Raw genomic sequence first — 22682 nt, 5'->3', positions numbered from 1 at the left:
AACCACCCTGATTTGAAAGCTAACCAGGGATCAGGTATCCCATAAATAAGTCATACAAGCCAAATGTTCCCATCCCAGACGCTCAAGGCAGGAAAATAAACTTGGCTCGGGATATCTACTTGTCTGTCACGTAGCCCAACAGACATTAATAATTTGATCAACTGCTTTTATCCACAAGTCCAAACCAAAAAATGAGAGAGAAGGATGGAGAAAAATGTTCCTTTACATAAAAAAGAGAGAAAAGAATGATATAATAACCCTGCTCAGCTCCCCAAAGAGAAAGAGCTGTAAAGCTCAGGATACTTGTTAAGGCTGGAAAGATAAAACGGCATATAAATGACTCCAAAGAGGGAACATGGACTTTAAACATTTTCACTTTAAATTGTTCATTTAAAAAGTGTGTGTGTTTTTCTAAAAAAAATAAAACTCCCTGAAGAACAAAGAATCCAGCAGTTAAGACAATTTATTTTCGTCTCAGAAGATGAAACAGAATGGAAGCGGTTGAGACCAGAGAATTTAAAACTGTCGTTTCCAATTGCTGATAAATTAAAGCCCAGAGAAGAAAAGTCACTTACCTCAGCTGCACACCGAACTTCTTGATCCCCCAAACAAGCCACACTGGATTTAAACCGGCACTTCTTCTCTGCCTTTGATGCCCTTCTTAGGGCAGACTCCAGGTTACACACAGCTGGATATTTCTTTCCCTTGATTTTTCTGTATACTCTATTGAAAAACAGGCTTGGTGGCTGACATCCTGAACAGAAGAGTGGTGGCGGTGGAAGAAAGTTTGCTTAAATCCTGTATCCGCTGTAGGACAGAAAGCAGTCTCTGATGGTGGGGTTTATGCTGATAACCAAACACTACTGCTATTCTAAACAGGTGCCCAAAACTTTTCTTCTGTGTACACATTACCAACTTAAAAAACATAGCTAGGTTGTTCCTTTTCTCAGTTTGGATCAAAGCTGGTTTGGGGAAAAACACAGAATCACAGAGTTGGAAATTGGCCATGTGCTCCTTGGATAAAGGTTGGTACATAAATTTAATAAATAAAACAAATAAAATTAAATGTGGACACTGCTTTCCAAACCAGAGTCAATGGGAGAATGTGTAAACAGCTATTTTACTTTTAAAAGACAACTGAAGGTGGCCCTGTTTAGGGGAGTTTTTAATGTCTGACGCTGTATTGTTTTTAAGATTCGGTTGGAAGGTGCCCAGAGTGGCTGGGGAAACCCAACCAGACGGGCGAGGTATAAATAATAAATTATTATTATTATATATATTACACAGCCTAAATCTTTGAAGGAAAGCCATTCTGGCACAAGTCAATATTTCCTCTAGTAGCCCTAGAGCTCTGCTTTCCTTGCTGGCATTAGCTCTACAGTTTTAATGAAAGGCCTGGTGCTGTGCTGTTTTTAATTGTAATAATTTGTATGGATTTGCATATATTTTTTATGTGTGTGTACATGATTCCGTTGAAATTCCTGCATTGTGGGGGGTTGGAATACGTGACCCTCAGCATCCTTTCCAACTCTACAGTTTTTTATTCTATGATTCTATACCATTTATTGCTTTGCTTTCTTTTTTGTGTGTATTTTGAGTTTTTATCTTGCTCTGACAGCTATGGATGAAGTGTTTCATATGAGTTTTATGAATAATAAAAATAAGATAACAATAATGATGATGATGATGATGATGATATATAAACATAATCAGGTGACATATATATCTATAAAAAGGTAAAGGGACCCCTGACCATTAGGTCCAGTCGTGACCGACTCTGGGGTTGCGGTGCTCATCTCGCTTTATTGGCCGAGGGCGTACAGCTTCCGGATCATGTGGCCAGCATAACCAAGCCACTTCTGGTGAAACAGAGCAGCACACGGAAACATTGTCGTTTACCTTCCCGCCAGAGTGGAACCTATTTATCTACTTGCACTTTGGCGTGCTTTCGAACTGCTAGGTTGGCAGGAGCAGGGACCGAACAACGGGAGCTCACCCCATCGCGGGGATTCGAACCACCGACCTTCTGATCGGCAAGTCCTAGGTTCTGTGGTTTAATCCACAGCGCCACCTGCATATATATAGATATATATCTGTATCAAGTTTTAATTCTATAAATTTCTAATTATGTTTTGATGGCTATTTCCACAGCTGTGTTTTTAGCTGTTCCTATTCTTGCCTACAAACCGCCTTGAGTCAGGTGGAGGATAGTTAATAATAGATAATATAGATGATGATGATGATGATGATGATGATAATCTGGGTGGATGGAGCAGCCAAGTAATTTCGTTGTCCCTGAGAGGGGGCAATGACAATAAAGATATTATTATTATTATTATTATTAATAATAATAATAATAATAATAATAATAATAATAATAATAATAATTTCACGCAGTTTCCAACGTCGCCCATAGGGGGCGCTCCTCCTCCTCGCCCACTCCCAATCCTATCCCTCTGGTTTATGATAGTCGGCATTGCCTTTAAGAGGCGGCGGGCCCTTTAAGCGCCTCCCCCTCCCTTCCCCTTTACTCCTCTGTTTACATAACAGAGCGGACGATACCATCGCGGCTTTTGGGCCGGGAACGGAGGGGGGGTGTCGAAGGAGAGCCGAGGGGGCGGGGCCATTCCACGCCTCCTCCCCCTCCCCCTCTTCGGAGGCGGCGCTTACTGACTTGGTCTCTCCCGACCTCCCCCTCTGGCAGTTGGGGGCTGTTGTCGCTGGGCGCTCGCTGAGGAGGGAAGAGCGAGGAGTCCGCGGCGGGCGGGCGGGCGCGCGAAGAGTGCGGGAAACGGGGGACGATTTCGACCGACCGACCGACTGACTGAGGGAAGAAAGAGAGAAAGAAAGAAAGAAAGAGGGCCGAGAAGCGGAGGGGAAGAAAGAGACGCCGGACGGACTTCTTTTTTATATAGATAAATAACAAGAATAAATTATTATTCTTCGTTTTACCCGCCCCCCGTCAGGTTTTGTTGTTGTTGTTGTTGTGGTTGTTGTTGTTGCCCCGCATGGGATTATAGCGGCGGCTGAGGCGGCGGCGGCGGCGGCCCCATGTTTTCTCCCAGCCAGGAGGAGCACTGCGCGCCCAACAAGGAGCCCGTCAAATATGGGGAGCTCGTGGTGCTCGGGTGAGTCGACGCGCGCGCGCGCGCACCTCTGTGTCTGTGTGTGTCTCGTGTGGACGCGCGTTCACGTGTGTGCGCGTGTTTCGCGAGGAATCCCGGCGGTGGTGCCGTTGCGATGGGTGGGTGTGTATGTGTGCGCGGACCCTTGTTTGTTTGTTTGTTTGTGGAGGCCCCCCTCTATTGTGTGTGTGTGTCGTGTGAACGCGCGTTCACGTGTGCGCGCGTGTTTCCTGAGGAATCCTGCCTGGTGGTGTTGTGTGGTGTTTTTTTTAAGAGAGAGGCTTGTTTGTGGGGGGACCCCCATTGTGTGTGTATGTGTGATAGAAAGGGGGGGGTTAAATTCGAGGGTCTTTTTTGAGGGGTGGGTGACTTACCTACTATGGGGGTGCCTGTTGTGATTGATCGGCCTTGTTGAGGGACCCCCCTCTTGTGAATTCACAACGTGTGAAAGTGTGGTGTTCTGTTGTGTTGGTGGGGTTTTGTTCAGACATTGGGGTCTCTCCCCTCTTTTTTGAAGGGTGTGTTGAGAAACGGGGGGGGGAGACATGGTGCCTTCCTGACCCTGATTTTTTTTGGGGGGGAGGCCCTTGGAGTTGGCCTGGGTGTGTTGATAAAGTGGAGAGATACTTGGGGAGGTCTTGTTTGTCTTGGAGAAAACTGGGGGGGTCTGTTGGGCAAGGGCTGCTGGCACCCCCACAATGTTTTTTTTTTGGGGGGGATTGTTCAGAGAGAGTGCCCACCAGGGGTGCCAGGACCCTTGTGCGTTTGTGTAGAGAAGTCAGTAATATATTAGGCGGGTGAGGGGGGGTCTTATTGGGGATCCCTTTCTCCCCAATTAAGGGAGGGGTGGAGGTGAGGAACGTGCAGGGGGGGAGGGAAGAGAAGAGAAGAAGGGTTCCCCCTGGGAAGTGACTCTGGAGTGAGACCCAGACGTGCCCCATGAGAGGGACCCCTAAAGTGATGGGGGAGCGTTGGGCGTGCAAGGGAGGATATGTGTCAATCTCCTGTGTTCTTTCCATCTATGGCATAAAATAGTAGGAATAGATCTGTTACTACGACTGTTTGTTTGCTTTGAGATACAAATGGATCTCGGGAAAGGATGGTTGGAAAAGATTGTGTTTAGCTCTTGGGGTGGGGTGGGGGGGTGAGGTTGCTTTCCCTTGGAAAATTACATCTTTCTCCCTCCCCCCCCCATTAATTTTTGGAATCAGGAAAGACTCTGGGGGCTGTTGGTGGGGTGGAAAGACATCTGCCAGGAGTGTGTGTGTGTGTTCGTTGTGGGGGAGAGGAGTCTTGTGTGTCAGCTGGCAGGGAGGAGGTAAAGAGGAGTTTGGTGGCTGGAGGAAGACCCCCTGCAAAGGGAAAGAAGCTAAAGGGGGGGTCTAGTCTGTGTGAGAAGTAAGCAGAGGGGGGAGGCAGGAGGATTAGTGAGTGTGCTTGAGGGGTAGGAGTAGTTTGCATGTGGGAGGGGTGGAAAGGGTGCAGAGGGGAGGGGCAGGCAGGTGCTAGCACGCCTGGGGCCCTGTATACTTTGTGCTTGAAGTTAACAGATAGAGACAGATCCTGAAGTTGATTCGTTCATGTTTGGCTTTAGAAGAGGAGCCGCCATTCATTAACAGGGGGGCTGATCCTCCAGCTGCCTGCTCCTCATTTTCTCCTGGGATGTAAGGATGTGGGAGGGTGCACTGTTCAGGAAGAAAACACCCCCAGGGTGAAGTGAGGAGGGGATTCAACGGACTTCTTAAACTTTGGCCAATAAGCATGGCTTTTTTGTGTGTGTGTTGGGGTTAGGGACTGGTTGTGTGGCCCTACAATTGGGGGGGGGGGCTTGCTTTCTGTTAGTCACAGCTTGTCAGGAGGACATGTGCTTTGGTTAATCCTTGACCCACAGCTTAGTCAGTTCCCTTGGAGCTTGTGTTTACCTCTGGCCTAATATGTATCTAGGACTGAATTCCCCCTCCTATCTTGGCTGAGCCTGCAGGATTGCCAGGCATAATAGCTTGGCTTGTTACATGGGAGCAGTAGAGCTGAGGGCTGTGTGCTTAGCCCTCTCAGGCATGCCACTGTTTCAGAGCAAGGGAGAAAGCTATCAGTGTTGTAAGATACAGGAGCTGCTTCCAGCTTGGACGGATCTCAAAGAAAACTTGCAACGTTCCCAAGTATGCAATATGACAGCAGCAGAGATGGTGACAGACTCTGTTTTTCTAAGTTCGTCACATACAGAGGAATGTGCAAAACGCGATTCTCCATCTCTGCACAGATCCTAGTCTGCAGATGGCTACTCCCTGCCTTTATGATGCTCTTTGTAATTAAAGGCTTCGTGCCATCCACTTCCTGACTCCTGGCAGTGTATTATTTACTGCGATAGACATAGTTTTGTTTCCCCAGATGCTATGTGGTGTTGCTGATGCATAGTGGATGGCAGATGGGGGGGGGGGGAGGGATATATAAGAGATGGACAACACTCCTCCTTCACTGCCAGTTCATGGGGAGGGGGTTATTTGTGTAATCCGCTTGGTGTTATGCTTCAGCCCTGCTGTTCTAGCTTGGAGCCTCGCTGCTGAGTGCCACAGAAACTGATGCTGAACGTAAGGCATCTAAGCCCATGTTCACTGAGCCCCAGCGAGCCCTGCAAGTGTGTTTAATCTCGATAGCTGAGCGTGCATATGATGTACAGCGGGCAAGTGAACTTGTTTGATCGAATAAACAAAGCATGAAACACTCTGTGAGGCATAGTCCTCTGCATGGAAAACCCACCCCGCCTTTGAAATAAGGCTGTGGAGTACACTCCAGTAAGCATTAGCTGTTTTTGGACATATCCGAAAGGATACGGGATCTGTGGGCTTGAAACAAAGCCAGCAGCAGAAAACTGCTCTTACTTTAGCCTTCTGTTCTTGGTAAACCTTTGTAGCCTGTGGTGTGAGTTTCTTAACACTATTCTGTGTTTGGCAGCACAAGGAATCTGTCAAAATCTGGTTACTAAGGAATGGATTATTTTAGCAGTCGCTGTGAAAATGTAACACGACTTCAAATACTTGAAAGGCTTGAGTTGTGGCAAAGCTGTTTATCTCAGCAGTTTCAGGTGGAAAAATCCATGTTAAGTTGCTAACAGCAGAGAGTGGTTTACTTGGAGTGGTGGCATGCTGAAAGCAGAGGGAACCTCAGCTGTGCTGTTCAGGTTGTGTCATTTCTGGAACTCCCATTTAATGTCAAATTCTTAATTTCATTAGGTAGGACAGATTCATTTTGTGCTGCAGCTGCTTGCTTGGTCACAGCTGGAATGGAAAGGAATTACCGGTAGCTGTTGTGGTTTTTAATAGTAATTGAAAGTACAGAGGTGCAGCACACTTTGGTTGCAATTTGAACTTTGGTTTAGTTTCAAAACATTTGTTAAGGGATATTCTCACTGATTGCTTTCTATGAACAAATGTATCCTGTAGCTGTATTTTACTGCATTGTGAAATAATAAAAACAATGTGTGTCCCCTTTCTCAGTAGTCCTCAGTGTTGGATTTAGGGGTTTGTGTTGTGTGCCCCCCCCCAGAAATCCCACCTCCCCCAGCTGTGTGTTGTGAAGCATTTGATATTTTAAACTATATCTACGTAACTGATACACAATTTTAATTATTTTATAAAAGTACCAGCCACCAATATTAATAACACTGATATTAAAGAAGATTTATGCTTTTTACTGAAACAGTTCTTCAGCTATGCCAGTGATACATCTAATCCTCTCCTGGCTGGATTGTAGCAAACCACGTTTTGAAACACAAGGTGCCATTAGGGCTAGAATATCTGGACAATAAAAATCAGTTGAGCAGATTGAGGGTGAGGTTTTCTGCTTGAGCCTGAACCAATTTATAGTAGTCTATTTTAGATAAAGAAGAGGAGATTTTAAGTTGTTGTTTTACTCAAAACATCTTCCTCTCTTCTTTTTTCAAGATGCTTAATCATTCAGTACAGGGCTACAAATAGCATTTTGCTATTTTCCCCCCAGAATTGGATCATTAGTAGGAAATAATCACAGAACAGCTTGAACATCTGTTCAGCATTCTTTAAAAAAAATACAGAATAAGTAATCTTTGTGTAATCTTATGCTATTACCAGTGCCTTAAAATGAAGAACTCCAGGTAACAAGGTTTTGAATGAGATAATCACATCCTTGGAGGATTAGAAATAACTTGAATGGTTTGTGGTTTAGAGGTGTTAATGTAATCATAACAGTGCATCTTGTTGTGACAATTGCTGAACTGTAGATATAGTAAAGTGATCTGTTTAATAATAAACAAACAAGCAAAGAAACAAATAAAACTAGCTAATTTCCCTTAAATAGCAAAGACGGGTTGTGCTGGAAGTAACTTTAAAAATATAAGAAGACTGAAGTGAGTGAGTAGTAATACTAAAGGAAATAATTTCGGACCTTCTGTCTGATTGAGTTATCTCTACCCTTCAGTGACTGCTTCACATTCAGACATGTCTGTATAGGGATAGTTCTCTATACAAATGTAAACTTGGGAAAAATTAATTGCGCTGGAAGAACTGTGCACACTTGCCAAAAATAGCACGTTATTGCTGCTGTAAATGCATTTTAATGACCTTTCCCCAGTAGCCTAGCTTGATTCTTTGTAAATATAAGTAATGTGGTAGTAAATGTGTGGGAAAGGCTTTCTTGTACAGTATACTTTTATGTGGCTGATACTGTGATGAAGAAAATGCATGCTCCTGTAAATTAAGCCAGACCATTAAAACAACTAGTTGAGAAGGACCATCTTTGTGATTTGTAAGAATATCCAGCAGAGTTGCCTATTCCTGATAATATATATAATACATTGGTCCATTAATTGGGAAGCAGAGCAGCCTGCCTCAGATATGAAACCTAGGAAGTGAAGAGACTTAGCTAGTCAGCAAGTCTGCATCCATGTATGTGTGTTCATGCACGTTTCTAAAACATACCAGTATATAACTTTGGGTGAATAGGCATAGGCACCAATATCAATCCCTAGGGATAGCACTGAACTGTTGATTTTTTTCCTACTCTGTGTTTCCTGTTTCTTAACCACAGGAGGAATTCTTTTGTTCCATAACTGTTAAGGTTACTCAAAAGTCTTTTGCAAGGTACTAAGACTTTTAAAATGCTTCTGACAAAGCACACAGTGTCAGTTGAATACTTTATTTTAGTATTAAGGATGGCTGAATCTGTTTCTCATTTCCCCAATCTTAAGTTCAGTTATACACCCCATGTTCACATCAGTTTGCTTAAAAAACAAAGGCATGTAATTTCACCAGCTTTTTCATGCAAATTTGTCATAATATACACATGTTTGCAAAGCAATTGCCCTCCCAATACAGTGCCATTTTTAAAATTTATTATTAAAATAATTATATGCATTCTTATGCACACTTTACCTCACTCCATTTTTGTATGCATTATTTGGTTGGAGAACTGCATTGCAAGATTTGGAGAAGGAGTGGAAATTTCAAAGGATGACTGTTTCAGTTTCTTTATGGTTTCAGAATGTGTGAATTAGGTAGGTTTGCCTTTAAATGTGGATCTATTTCCCCTTGCTTATCCTTGAGAAGGCTGGAAAAGCATTTTTATAAGTACAGGATGCAAGAATCAAAATGGGTGGTGAGTTTAAGCATGCTTTTTGAGTGTGCATGCTTTCTTTTACTTCTGGCATGATGTTGCTGATGCAAAACAATCTCTGTCCTCATATAGTAATCACTGGTTTAAAGTCATTAGGATGTACAGTGGTACCTCTGATTACATACTTAATTCATTCCGGAGGTCCGTTCTTAACCTGAAACTGTTCTTAACCTGAAGCACCACTTTAGCTAATGGGGCCTCCTGCTGTTGCTGTGCCGCTGCTGTACAATTTCTGTTCTCATCCTGAAGCAAAGTTCTTAACCTGAGGCGCTATTTCTGGGTTAGCAGCGTCTGTAACCTGAAGCGTATGTAATCCGAAGTACCACTGTATAAGTAACAGAAGCATGGAAGCCCAGGTTTCTCTGCCATAAGGGAAGGCAGAAAAGAAGCTCAGGCCTGGACATCAGCTCCCGAAGTCAGCCTCAAAATGTTTTGTACCATTTGTTTGTTTAACATTTTAATTGTAAACCACCTTGGGTTCCTCAGCAGAAAGGCAGTATGTAAAGGCAGTAAAATAAGTAAGTGGCAACCAATAGTTTGCCTCTATAGTATATATAAATGTTTAAAATAGACTGCATACCTTTAGCTGCTTTGCTTTTAGAAAAAGAAAAAAAGGGAGGGGGAGAGCTAAAGGTACTACTGGTGGCCTATTGCTCTGAAAGAGTTCTTATACTTTGAAGATACTGAAATATTTACGGTAGGTGACAAACACACTTTCAAACTGCCCTAGCCCTCTGCATCCTGTCCTCTTCAAAGAATCAATTTTTATGCAAGATACAGTATATTAAAAGGGCACTTGAAAAGCTTCTCCTTAGGATTGACTTTGTTCCTCAGGTGTAATACTTTGATGCAGCACACATGTATTTCAAGGGATTTAGAATCTGCCTTCTAGAGCTACAGTCCAGCTAAAATGGGAATTGCTGTGCCCCTGGTTACATTAGTACCTCTGGTACCTCTGGTTATGAACTTAATTCGTTCCGGAGATCCTTTCTTAAGTTGAAACAGTTCTTATCCTGAGGTGCCATTAGTGAAAGTGCATCCCAAGGCAAAGTTCACAACCGGGAGCAACTACTTCCGGGTTAGTGGAGCTCATAACCCAAAGCGTGCGTAAACAGAAGCGTGCGTAACCAGAGGTACCACTGTACCAGCTATTTGGTATCCTGTGCTCAGCCAGCACCATCTTGCCCACTCCTCTGCCTAAAATTACAAAGTTAAACATCATAATGCAAGAACTGCAACATGCCCACTAGAGCCCAGTGCCACTGCACATTACTGCACAGTCTGCCAGTCATGCTTGCCATGCCTGGACACAATCCCTAACACCAGCACCAGTCAGGATGCTGAAAGATAATTCTATGTTGCTGCTAACACCTCACCTCCTTTTGTTTTCCCTTTCCTCACTTTCTTCTGGACTGCTGTGTTGAAATTGTTCTTTAACTTATGTTCTTGTTCTTCCTAATATTTTAACTCCCTTGAACACCTTTTGGTTGATAGGCAGGATACAAATGTAACAAAGATGCAAATAAATAAATAGGTCATCAGGGGTAGGAAATATTCTTAATTATTCTTCTCAGCCTGGAGCTGAGAAGCTATAACATATGAAGGTAGACCCATAAAAGCTTTGCCCAGCTGTGGATTTTGGAGTTCTTATTTCTAGTGGATCGTGATCTACTTTTGCTATTTATGGTTTCTTTTCTTTTAAATGTGAAGTTTTCTGAAGGAAAAGAAAATCTATATAGTGACTAAATATAAATGAATAAGTCTGTATTGATGGGTTGGGTTTGTATGAGTACATTCATGAAGATGCTTGGGAGCAGTAGGTGTTGATAGAAATTAGTGTTTTATTGAACTGTTACAAGATGCATTTTTACTGACTGGGTAGGTCACTAACAGAGGCAAAGCTCTGTTTTCCTGCAGGTCAAACACCTGTATTATCCAACTGAGTTCTCTGTGTTTCATTTTTGGTTTATTTCTTTGTTTGGTCCATTGTTTTCTCCCTAGCATTTATTGTACTGCTTGCATCTTTGATGAAACTCATTAAAAACACAGGTGTTCTTATTTTATTTGTGCAGTGTTGTTACCTGTTCAATACATTTGCATGTATTCATACAAGGCAGCCATGTGATGAAACCTTGACTGGCTGACTTGACTGGATGATGGTCCCCGCCCCCTGGGTTAGTGGGAGTGCTATTTTTTGGTGAGCGTATATGCTGGTAATGTCCTTCTTAATAGTAATAGCTAACTGTTCTCTCTTTTCACACACCCCCACTGAGACATTCTACTTCCTCTTTGCTTCTGCGAGTCTGATTAATTGATCTAGAAAGAGAACAAAGGCCATCAAATCAGTATCCTGTTTGGTTTCATCTACCACCCGTGCCCTCCCCCTCCTAAAAATACCCCCTATAGTTTGTATGCCAAAACCAGAAAGCTGGTATGCTGCAGGAAAGTACTATTTGGTTGTGGCTTCAAAGACATTTACACTTAAGGTCTTAGTAAAGAATGCAGATACTTCAGATATGTTGACTAACCTCACTTCCTGTCTCCCCCCCCATCTGCAGTGACAAAATATTCAGTCTACTTGGATGTTTTGAAAGAGCTCCTCTTCTCCCTGCTCACGATTTGCTTCTCAAGTTATTTAGTTTAAGAAATAGGGTACATTTACATCAGTCAGTCTGAGGATAGATGGGAATTGCAAGACCTCCAGCTGATTCCAAGAAAAGAATCTTATGTGTATGGCAGGACTTTTTGCTCGCAAGGTTTCTTTTTGCTCAGAGACAGATGTAATAATAGTATGTGTGTATTATACTTCTGGCATGACACAATAAATTGCTTTTAGATCATAATGTGCCTTGTAAGAATTTATCTTTTTTTTTAAAAAAGTGAGAACTGACCCTGAGCAGACAAAAATGGTTTAGGTTTTCCCCCCAAGCATGGTCTGGTTCTTATTTTCTTTCTTGGGCCCATATATGAATCTATCAATGACTTGCCCTTTTCCCCAGTTCTGTGTTCTAGAAGGAAAAAGTGGGCTCCATAATGCAACACCACAGCTTTGAAGTTTTTTTTTTTAATGGTAAGCAATAAGAATCATTCTGGGCATGATCCCATATTTTCTTCTCAGTGGACATGTAGAGGATTACATTGAACTCACTAGGACTTGCTCCTGGATAAATGCAGACTATACCTTTGTAAACTTACCTGGAAAATTAATTTTACTTCAAAAATGGAATTTACTTCAGAGTAAACATACATAGAACCATAGAATTGTAGAGCTAGAAGGGACCCGAGGTTCATCTAGTCCAATCCTGCCCACAGCCATCCCTGGGTGGGCTTGAACCACCAATCTTCTGGTTAAGAGCCAGACACACTGACCCATTGCACCACAGAAGAACATAGGATTGTTCTGCACGTGTCTTATTTGCCTTTGCTTCCCTTGCTGTAGCTTATCTGAACTTAAATTGCCAGACTTTTACCCTGATCTGGCTGCACTAGGGAAAATAAATATTAAATGAAACAGAGCCTTTTAAATTTAAACATTATTCTAGCAGTTCACTCCTCTTGAACTGTGATTTAGAATTTTTGAAGAGATCTGAGAATGGATTTAAACCGAACATTGCCTCTGGGCAGAAAATGACAGTATTGTTTTCACACACACTTGGCTTGAACAGTCTTCTACAAGTTGTAGCCCTGAGGCTGTATTTTGGATAGGAGGAGTCCCGGAGGCTTCACTGAAATTTGCAATCGGCCCAGCCCGTTGAAAAGTTCCTTGCAAATCTGTTACAGTTAAATATTTGTGGACTTCTCCTCTTTCAGTTTAATTTTATTACATATAGCAATGGCCTGGTTGGCACACAATGCTAAGCTAAACTATGATTTAGCATGGCAGGGGGTTGGACTCAATGGCCCTTGTGGTCTCTTCCAACTCTATGATTCTATGAAGGAGCAAGTGAACAGTAAGAAAGTCACAGCCACTTTACTCCTCCCTCAATCCTCCTCCTGCTGCAATAAGCCATGGTTTGTTCTTAGCATTGTATGTGTTCCATACTCTGGGTTGCATCAAAGTAATGACAAGCTGTAGCCAGGGTTTGTTCTTGGCTTCAAACTTCAAAGTGGGTTTTCCATTATTCTTCAGTACAAATGGGGATACAGTTGTACCTTGGATCTCAAATGCCTTGGCTCCCAAACAAATTGGCTCCTGAACGATCGAAACCCGGAAGTGAGTGTTCCGGTTTTTGAACGATTTTCAGAAGCCGAACATCCGGCGAACTCCCGGAATGCATTCTGTTAGAGAACCAAGTTACAACTGTATTATATACTACACCACACAGATAAGTATATACCTCCAAGGCATATACCTTCAAGGCATATTGGTGAGCTCTTTCCTAACTTGTTGAGATGCTCAAAGGACCTGAATGATTTCTCTGCCTTATCTCTGATAGAACTGCATAATACATTTCTACTGCTCTCTTGGTTTATGCAGTAACTGAGTTAGACATTACTACTGTAGTAGCTGCCTTGGGCAGCATTGCATATGAGTAGTTGTTCTACCTGATTTGTGGATTTAGTATACGCCTCATTGTACTCCAGATGTGTGGAACTGATGTGTGTTTTAATCTGTAATTTTAGGTTATACTTTTAGCACTATATCTTAATCATTATGCTTTTTATTACTTGCTTTTAACATTGGTTTTCCTGACATTTCTAATGCACGTTTTATGTTCTATGTAAACTGCTTAGAGGTTTTCATTACAGTTAAGCAGTATACAAATTTTGTTAAATAAACAAATTGTAGTCACTTACCAAGAAAAGTCAAACTTAGCTGCTGCTTAAATAAAAGTAAATATGATAGTAAAATATGCACTGTAGACCTTTCTGATAATGCTAGTCAGCTAGTGACTTCTGATAACAGCAAACTATGAGCATAAATTTTGCAATTCGTATACATAGTGGAAAGTTTCTCAGCTGTTTTTAAAACCATGTGGTTGGTTTTTCTTCACTTACCTTGCCATAGTGAGCCCCTTAAGAGGAAAAAAAGTTTTGTTAGCTTTCATCTTAATTCAGCTTAATTTAGAAAAAAGTTGACATTCCTTCCTTGCAGGTAGGCAGGCTTTTCCTCCACCCCCAACCCCTTTATCTTCCTTTCTGCCATTGTGTATGTGGTTTCCTATGGCGGGGTGTGTACATGTGAGAGGGATGGGAAAGATGTGCAAGGTGGATAGAGTGAGACAAGACAGAGTGGGTCTTCTGTTCTCTGCTACCTATTTTCCCCTAGGTTTGGGAACTCATGAGCCGTAACCACATTAGGTTTCTGGCCTGTTGTCTGTATTGAATTACTAATGCAATAACTGGAGCAGAATGTCACAATTTCTCCCTGCTCTGCCTCAAGCCAAAAAGAGCATAACCTGAGTTTCAAGTTCTGAAAGGATTTGAGGCTTCCAAAATGTACTGTAAGAGGAAAGTTTTTCAGCAGACCTAAAAATTACTGTGTTGGTATGTTGCTAATATAACTTAGTAGGTTTTCCAGGATCACTTCAGGACATTTCATGTCTACTGATATATAATAATGCCCAATATCTTTAGCTCTCTTCTCGTGTCAAGAGAAAAATGAGGACTCAAATTGTATAGGGGGTGCATATGCCCTGCCCCGGTGTCCCTGTGGCTGGGGGCCTTATGTCCTCCTAATTCACAAAGAACTGAAGAGGAATTGTTTTCTCCAAACCTCGCTGCCTGCTCCATGCCTGTCACATGTAATGCCGGGTTTGGGGATGATTGCAAGATAACAATTGGGACTCTCAGAATGTGCTCTTGATTGTTCCTTGGCAAGTGAGGATTGCTGTCAGTGCCAGTGAGACTTGCAGTAAGCTCTGAAGGGATTTGCTGTGCTACAGGAGTCCTGCTCAGGAACTCCATAGGGAAGCTGATCCCTTCCCACAGTGGGGCTTTCTGTAAGCACAAATACTGTATTCCTTTTTATCACCAGCTCAAATTCAAGCATGTTATGCAAAGGTGTGGTTTGAGGTGTGTCTGCATCTGAAAAAAATATGTATTCTGGCGTCACCTAATAGATTGTGACACTACATGATTGACAGGTGGGCGTCCTGTCAAAATGACCCGTGTTGGGTGGGGCAGGTCAGATTCCCCCACCTCTGGCTTAGAATGTTTCAATCCACAGGATGTGAACTCTAGATTCTGTAGGGGAAGGGGATTAAAGCCATGCATATGGGCTAAATAAATAATATTCAGTGTACCTTAGAAGTTGTTTTTTCTATTTTTTCTCTTTTGGTGTCATCTTTTTTCTTTTTTGCTTCTGAGAGGAAAACCTAGGACTGTGTCTGTCTGTCTGCATGCCTCTACATTTCCTCTGTCTTTCCTCCGCCTTAAGGATTATGGGCCCTTTTTAGTGGGAAAGAACTTTTAAAGGCAGGTGTACAGATTGATACAGTGGTGCCAAGTCCCAGCGTGCAGCTGCTGGAAATACAGCAGGTGTCTCGATCATTTGGCAGGACTCTCGCCTTCTCTAACCCTCCAGCGGTAGCTCCCATGGTTGTCTTTGCCTTCTTGTGCAAGGCTGAGGTGGCAGCCCTGCCCAGCTTTCTGCTTTAGCAGGAAGGCAGGGAAAGACCTGCTTGCTTAGGAAACTTCCAGAAATGAGTTTATTGTGGAATTGTGTGCTGCTGGTGCTTGGAAGTTTTTGCACTGTCCACAGAATCTCATAATCATCTAAATGCCAGCCCATACTTTATTTAACAGCCAAGCATAATGGTTTTTTTTACATCTTCAGAAGCTGCTAGTGTGAAAGGCCATTAACATGTTCTGTTTGTTTGTTTGTTTGTTTAGGGTGTTTGTTGTGTGTATTAATGCTTCAGTGAGTGGCCTTTTTTTGCTACACCCTACTTCCATTTATTCTTCACCTGAACATAGCCTAGCCATGGTTTTATGGTGGTGCCAATCTACATGAAATTGGTGGGAGTGGCCATTATGAGATTCAGGGAGATGTGTCACTAGAGTGCTGATGATACTGAGCTCTATTTCTCTGGAATATCTGAACTGAGAGAAGCCATGCAAGCCCTGGGCCAGTGTGCCTGCACTTAGTGGTGGGCTGAATGAGGGCCAGATAACAACAACAACACACTTATTATTTATGCCACCCATCTGACTGGGTTGTCCTGAACCCTTTCAGAGTATTTGAGACTGATTCCTTTTTCAGTAAGATAAAAACTAAATAAGAAATAAAGAATAATACACAAAACAACCATGCTGATTATCTGATGCTTGTTTTTAAAATAAAAAAAACCATGTTTGGTAAGAACTAGGGTGCTGGAAGAGGGTGTTTCCACCCCTTTCTGCTCATTTTTTGACCCCAGTCAAAATCATCCTCATGCTGTCATTTGTCTTGCGGGGGTAAATACTGCTATATTTTTAAAGATGTCCACAAATCTTGGCTTAGCTTACTAGGCACTTGTTGTGTTTGGTTGACATTAAGAAACAGCAGGAGTCTCTCTCTCTCTCCTTGCTTTGAGGGGGCTCCTGCTGCTTCTCACCAGTTTAAAAACTAATGAAATGAGGTCTCAAATATAGGGATCTGTGTGGTGTCAGGTGTCCTTCTTCACAGAGAGTGGCTATGTGGATGCTTGTCCTTGGGCCTCTGGGCAGAACATTAGCTGAGGTGTGTGACCTTTGACTCTGAAAACTGTGTTAGGAAAGGGAAGTATTGAACACCTTTCACCCAGCACTATGTCTAATCAAATTGGCAACCCCATTACTGCATTTCACTAAAAAGAAGTTGGTAGATCAAATTCTGGATCTTTCGTGTAACATATAGATGGAGGTTTTAGGGGCCTAGTTTTGCTTTGCATTATATTTATTTTCAGGGTCTCTTATTTTTGTGTGTCTCTTTAATAGTGGTGTTTTCATAGGTGTGTTGTTGTTTTTTGCGGTCATAGTCATTTTGCCTGCACAAGTTTTAAACATATATTTGTAGCCATAAGGGCTAAAATACTTCTTAAAAAAGAAAGCTGAGATATTAAATACTTTACATTTCTACCAGTTCTGTAGTCACCATTTTGTGCTTACACAGAAACATGGAACATGTGCTGCATCTTTTTTTTGTCACATGCCATACAGAGGGTGAGAGAGGGTTTATTTCCAAGGGCAGAGTTTGAAACTACCAGCAAAGCCCAAAACAAAGGCAAAATTGTGTTTGTGGACTTAGTAAACCTTTGGGCATAGTTGGTCTAAGAGATTACTGTTAAGTCTAAGAAGCATATCATGTGATGGAAATTTTTTGAACCCAGTAGCTGTGGATTTTTTTCTTCTCAAAGTTCAAAGGGGATTTTTTTTTTTTTGCAAGCCCTCTCATAAGAAAAGTTATCACTGCTTTCTAATCTGTAAGAGTGTGTGATGCAATATTCCTTGGAGCAAAGAATGGCTGTGTCCTAGTCCATTAATGCTTCTGCGGTGCACAGTCATCTTTTCGGATACCCTCAGGAATGAGAGCCGTATTGTTGAAAGCAACTTGAAAGCACCCTAAATAGGGATGAGAAGCTTCTATTCCAGACAGACTTCTATTCTTTTTGAAAAGGAGAAATACAACAGCTGAAGATTTCTGGAGATACAATATGGAAAAAGTTTCACCAGCTGAATTTTTGTCTTTTAAAAGCATAGGGAGCTGGCAACCACAAACTCTCTTGGATATTCTTGGCAATCTGTTATGTCTGTTTTGCCGCTTCTGCTTTTCCAAAGCTGGGGAGATCCCTTGCCCACCTTTCACAATGTGCTGAAGTTTTGAGCTGACATAATCTTCTGCATTTTCTGCATGCTCAGTGTGGCATGAGATTCCCCTGCCCATATTCTCTTCATTTCATGGGGAATTGAGGGCAAGGAATTTGCTCGGCATCCTGGCCAGAGGCTATTGCTCTCGGTGATCAAATTTGTGGAGGTCTTTTGGGATTACACAGATGATGTGGTGCTTGTAGCACCAGAAAGTGCACCAGTTTTACAGTACTGCTAATAGGGTGGTGGCGGAAAGGCAGTTGAAGGAACCTTGTTCTTGAATACAGAAGAAAAAGGGCCTCGAGGCTTGTTCATTAAACACAATGAATATGTAATCGTGCTTGTTTTTCAAAGCCCCAGAAAGGCTTGTGGGAGGAAAACTGCTTACATTGAGGAACAACTCATTCAAAATGTGGGTGGGCAGAACATGGATTGCAGGCTGATTTCAGGTTGACTGTCTTTAGCACCTTGCGTCTGGCTATGGCTATTGAGGCTTCCTGGTGCTCAGAATGCTTGCTGCCTGCTCTTTCATGTGCCTTTCTGAGCTACTGAAACAGATGGGGTGGAGTTCATTGGCCTAGTGAGGGGTAAATACATGAAGTGCCTTTGTGGAGATTGGCTGAGGAAATCAGTGCGTCGGTCTAGAGTTGGGGAAGGTAGAAATGGTTGATCATGTAATAGATATGGAGCAACTGCAGATGGCTAGGAGATGACAGTGGCAAAATTCCAGGTGTGTCACATAGAGCTTGATAATATTGTGGTCAGTGCCATAGGAAACTACCTTCTATTGGATTAGATGGTTTGTTAACTGATGCTTTTTAATTGGTGATATTGTGGTTTGAACCTAGGACCTTCTGCATGCATAAACCGAGCTCCCCCCCCCCCCCCCGCAACAAAAATAATGGGTCAGAACCTGGACTGTGATTCCCAGTGATAGAATGGTTTGGAACTTAGTCTGGTTTACAAAAGGCTTATCAGGAGAGGAGATGTAGTGAGACAGATTAAGGCATCCTAAATGCCATCTAGCTAGGCCTAGGACTTGTTGGACCTACCTTCACATGTCATCATGGGTGCCCTTTAGAAAACATCAAATGTTTTGCAAGTCTGTGTTGAGAAGTGGCAGGTGGCCTTAAGAGAGTTGTGTTGGGTGGGTGAGTTGTTCATTTCCTGGGGAAATGAGCAAGGTGTTCTGAGCCATCATGAGTAACTCGCGTTAATAGCGCCCAGTTGAACTTGAAATATTGTTTACCATAGTAAAGAATCTCCCAACTTTTCTGAAGCTATTTTAGCTCTGGTGTGTTACTGGAATATTCAATTTTCCCATCCTGAAACCCCCACCCCCCCAAAAAAAAATGTGGCTGTATTTTATTTACAACAAGTAATAGCTTTTGCTCATTAAACTAAATTACTTTATACTCAAGAAGATTGTCCTCTTTCTGCAGTCTCCTGAAAGTACCTTCCTGGAACCTTCTGAATGTGTAAATTAACTTACACTTAATCGTCTAATTTTAAAAACTTCCTTCTACTTTTTAAAAGTTGTGTTTCATTATGTATTATATGTCCTTCAGGATACACCCAGATATTCTTTCAATGGTGAGCTTGCTGTGGAAACACTCTTCCTGCATTTTGGACTGACCCACAGTTTTTTTGTCAGATGTAGCTGGAGTGGGAAACTGTTCTTCCTGTTTGGGGCTGAAGAGACTGCACAGTGTAGATTGTCCATCACAATAAGCAGTTAGGAAGCCATCTATTCCCTCTCACATTTCCTCATCCCATCCTTGAGATTTCAAAATGCTGATTTAAATGAATAAAGCTCCCCCTAAAATTTGACTGGATAAAAATGCTTTGTTCACAGTGGGAGACAAAGTAGACAGCCCTCTCTGCAGCACGAGAAGAGTTGTGAAGCAGTAGCAGCAATCAGTATTATATTATATTATATTATTTATTATATTATATTGAAAAGGGGCAGGGATAGGAAGGAGAGATAAGCTTGGAGCAGACAGGACCCCCCTGCTTCTTTTTGCAGATTTGTCTGTATGGAACCTTATATTTATCCCTCCATCAGAATAAGAATCCTGTGATTAGCACAGGAATATCCATGAGAACCCAGCTCGCCAGTCAACTTATATTTGAATAAATCTGAGTGCATCCGGGCTATTGTTTTTTCTTGACCAAGAACTTGAACTAAAATGGTTTTGCAGTTCTGAGGAATTGTTCACATACCTTTTCTGCAACGACAAAATCATTCACGTTCTAAATCCTTGCAGTTGTTTCTTATGTAGGATACTTCTGATGTAGCTCCTGTGACTGATAGTATTTGTGAATAATGGACATGTCGGTTCTTTTTAAAAATTCAAAAACTTAAACAACCTAGGAAATTATTTATGGAGAAAGTTTTATAAAACGCTTAATTGAAGAGCTCTCTAAGCAACGTGCACAATTAAATTGCATTTAAAACAAAGCTAAAATTGTGCTGAAATTAAAAATATTCCTCAGGTGAAGTTCCCAAGGAGTCGGTAGCTAGAGTAGGTAGGGGTTGTTGCATAGCTGTCACATATGCAGCCTTTGCCACCTCCCTCTGGCTTGCTTTGGAAGGGAAGAAGTTGTGAATATTGCTTGCTATGTGGGAGGCAGCAGGGACACCAGCCATGGCCACTGATGCCACTCATTTAACTCTAAAGGACAGCCTTGGTCTTGGGTAAAGCAGAGTATTTATCTTCATTCTCTTGAATTAAGGAAATATGTACCTGCATGTGGGATGCCGAATTAAGCCATAGAATGTTGGCGCTCCTTCACTGTTTTTGCCTAACGAATAGATGACAAATGAATATTGTTCCCATTTCGGGTTTGTCTCGGTATGTGTTGCCCAGGTTTGCAGAAACGAAGGGAAGCAGTAGTGATTTGCCTCCATTATAATATTAGCATTGGTCATGGCTGTTCTTTGCAGTTGCCTGGTCATAGTAAATGCCTTCCCTGCGACAACCTTATCGTTACATGGATCACTTCAAACTTGATACATGTTGGCATTGAATGTGAGTTTGAAATGGCTAAAGAAATCTGTCATCATTGGAGGAAGATTGGTTCATCAAATTCAGTGTTATGTCAGAGGTCTCTCTCAACCCTCTGACCTGAGATCATTTGACTGGAAGCATAAGGAGTTCTGATTCATCTAACTATGGATCCTCAGTGTGAAGTATATTGTGGATTGAGAACAATAGGGTTAAATGTCAATGTTTTTCTTTGAATGTGCAAAGTTTGCTTAAAACACAGGTTATTGTACATGTAGCTGTGTGTACTTAATTTTATGACCAGATTTACAAAAGAACTCATTATTCCGCTAATTCTTTGCTTCATTCTTCCTGGTCCCTCTCACCCCAGTTCTACTTAAAATCAAGCTAGTGACCAGGTGGAGGGGGGGTCATGGTGTTAGAGCTGGGGTCAGAAAACTTACCGCACCTCAGACCAGTGTCTCCAGCGCTGATCGCGCGGAGGGCGGGGGAATACATGCCTATATGCGTGCGCACACACTATTTCCGCTGCACTTCCGGGTCGGAGGAGCACCAGAAATAGCATGTGCGCATGTGCATGGGCCTCCTCTAACCCGGAAGTGCAGCGGAAATAATGGTTGCTCATGCATACAATGCTTACAGATGCGCACAAGCTATTTCCGGTGCTCCTCCGACCCGGAAGTGGGCAGCCGTGCAGCGCAGCGTCGGTAAGAGCGGGTGGTGGCAGCAGGCAGCGGGGATCGCCACAGGCCAGATAAACAAGTCCCTCAGGCCTTATCCAGCCCGCGGGCCTTGGTTTAGGGACCCCTGTGTTTGAGCCTTGAGATGTTTTTAAGCGCAGGACGTGGCAACTCTCCTGAATATATACCGTATTTTTCGCTCTATAACACGCACCTGACCATAACATGCACATCGTTTTTAGAGGCGGAAAACAAGAAAAAACATTCTGAATGAAACAGTGGATGTATCATTTTTGTGCTTCATGCTGTGGCCACAGACATGTGGTCTGATGGTGAATTTGGGGTGACCCAATGCAAAAATCCTGAGAATCCCTGTGGATCCATGCTTTGTAACCACGTTTTTGCACCATTGCAGCCCCAGGCAACAGTGGGTGTGTGATTTTGGGGGGGCAGGCTGTAGCCATGGACATGCTATGTGCTCTGATAGTGAATTTGGGCTGACCCAATGCAAAGATCCTGAGGATCCATGTGGATCCATGTTTTGTAACCACGTTTTTGCACCATTGCAGCCCCAGGCAACAGTGGGTGCGTGATTTTGGGGGGGCAGGCTGTAGCCATGGACATGCTATGTGATCTGATGGTGAATTTGGGGTGACCCAATGCAAAGATCCTGAGGATCCATGTAGATCCATGCTTTGTAACCACATTTTTGCACCATTTCAGCCCCAGGCAACAGTGGGTGCGTGATTTGGGGGGGGGCAGGCTGTAGCCATGGACATGCTATGTGATCTGATGGTGAATTTGGGGTGACCCAATGCAAAGATCCTGAGGATCCATGTGGATCCATGCTTTTAAACCACATTTTAAGTGGGGAGGGAAGGAAAAACACAGAAGGGACAAGGAGCACGAGAGGGGTGTGCAGAGAAGCAGCTGGCTAAGAATGCAGGAGAGGGGTATAACGGGAGGGAGGAAAGGAAGGCAAAAGTTTTCCCTCACCTACCCACCCAAGCCAGCCAGCTTGTGCGCGCGCGTGCTCTCTCTCTCTCTCTCTCTCTCTCTCTCTCTCTCTCTCTCCCTCCCTCCCTCCCTCCCTCCCTCCCTCCCTCCCTCCTGCATGTTTTCAGCACCGGAGCACAGAGACGACACTCTGCTTTCCCTTCTGCTTGCCTGGAGGGGAAGGGCTTTCCCTGCTCTTTGTTCTGTTTGAGCAAACACAGCAAGGAAACAGAGGAGGGTGGGCAGTAAGACCCTGAGGCAGAATGCAGGAAAGCAGCCGCTTCCTCTTTTCAGGTTTCCCTTCTCCGAGACGCGCGATTTGATTTTTGCCTGATTTTTTTTTTTTGCCTCCCCTCATGCCATTTGGCTCCAGGGACCACACATTTGCTCAATAACACGCACAGACATTTCCCCTTCCTTTTTAGGAGAAAAAATCTGCGTGTTATAGAGGGAAAAAT

General features: G+C 42.9%; 1 protein-coding gene across 1 annotated transcript in view; it reads left to right on the top strand.

The window, feature by feature from the left end:
* Window positions 1-2699: 2699 nt before the first annotated feature.
* Window positions 2700-22682, top strand: part of PELI2 (pellino E3 ubiquitin protein ligase family member 2) — a 73191-nt gene continuing 53208 nt past the window's right edge. Inside the window, exon 1 of the mRNA XM_081913876.1 lies at window positions 2700-3128. Within this exon, the coding sequence (XP_081770002.1) occupies window positions 3052-3128 (77 nt within the window). The 5' untranslated portion in view covers window positions 2700-3051. The remainder of the gene's footprint in view (window positions 3129-22682) is intronic.

Source organism: Podarcis melisellensis (assembly GCF_964234715.1).
Source record: "Podarcis melisellensis genome assembly, chromosome: 1".
Taxonomy (NCBI): Eukaryota; Metazoa; Chordata; class Lepidosauria; order Squamata; family Lacertidae; genus Podarcis; species Podarcis melisellensis.
Note: the sequence above shows the minus strand (reverse complement) of the source record. Positions and strands in the feature narration are given on the sequence as shown.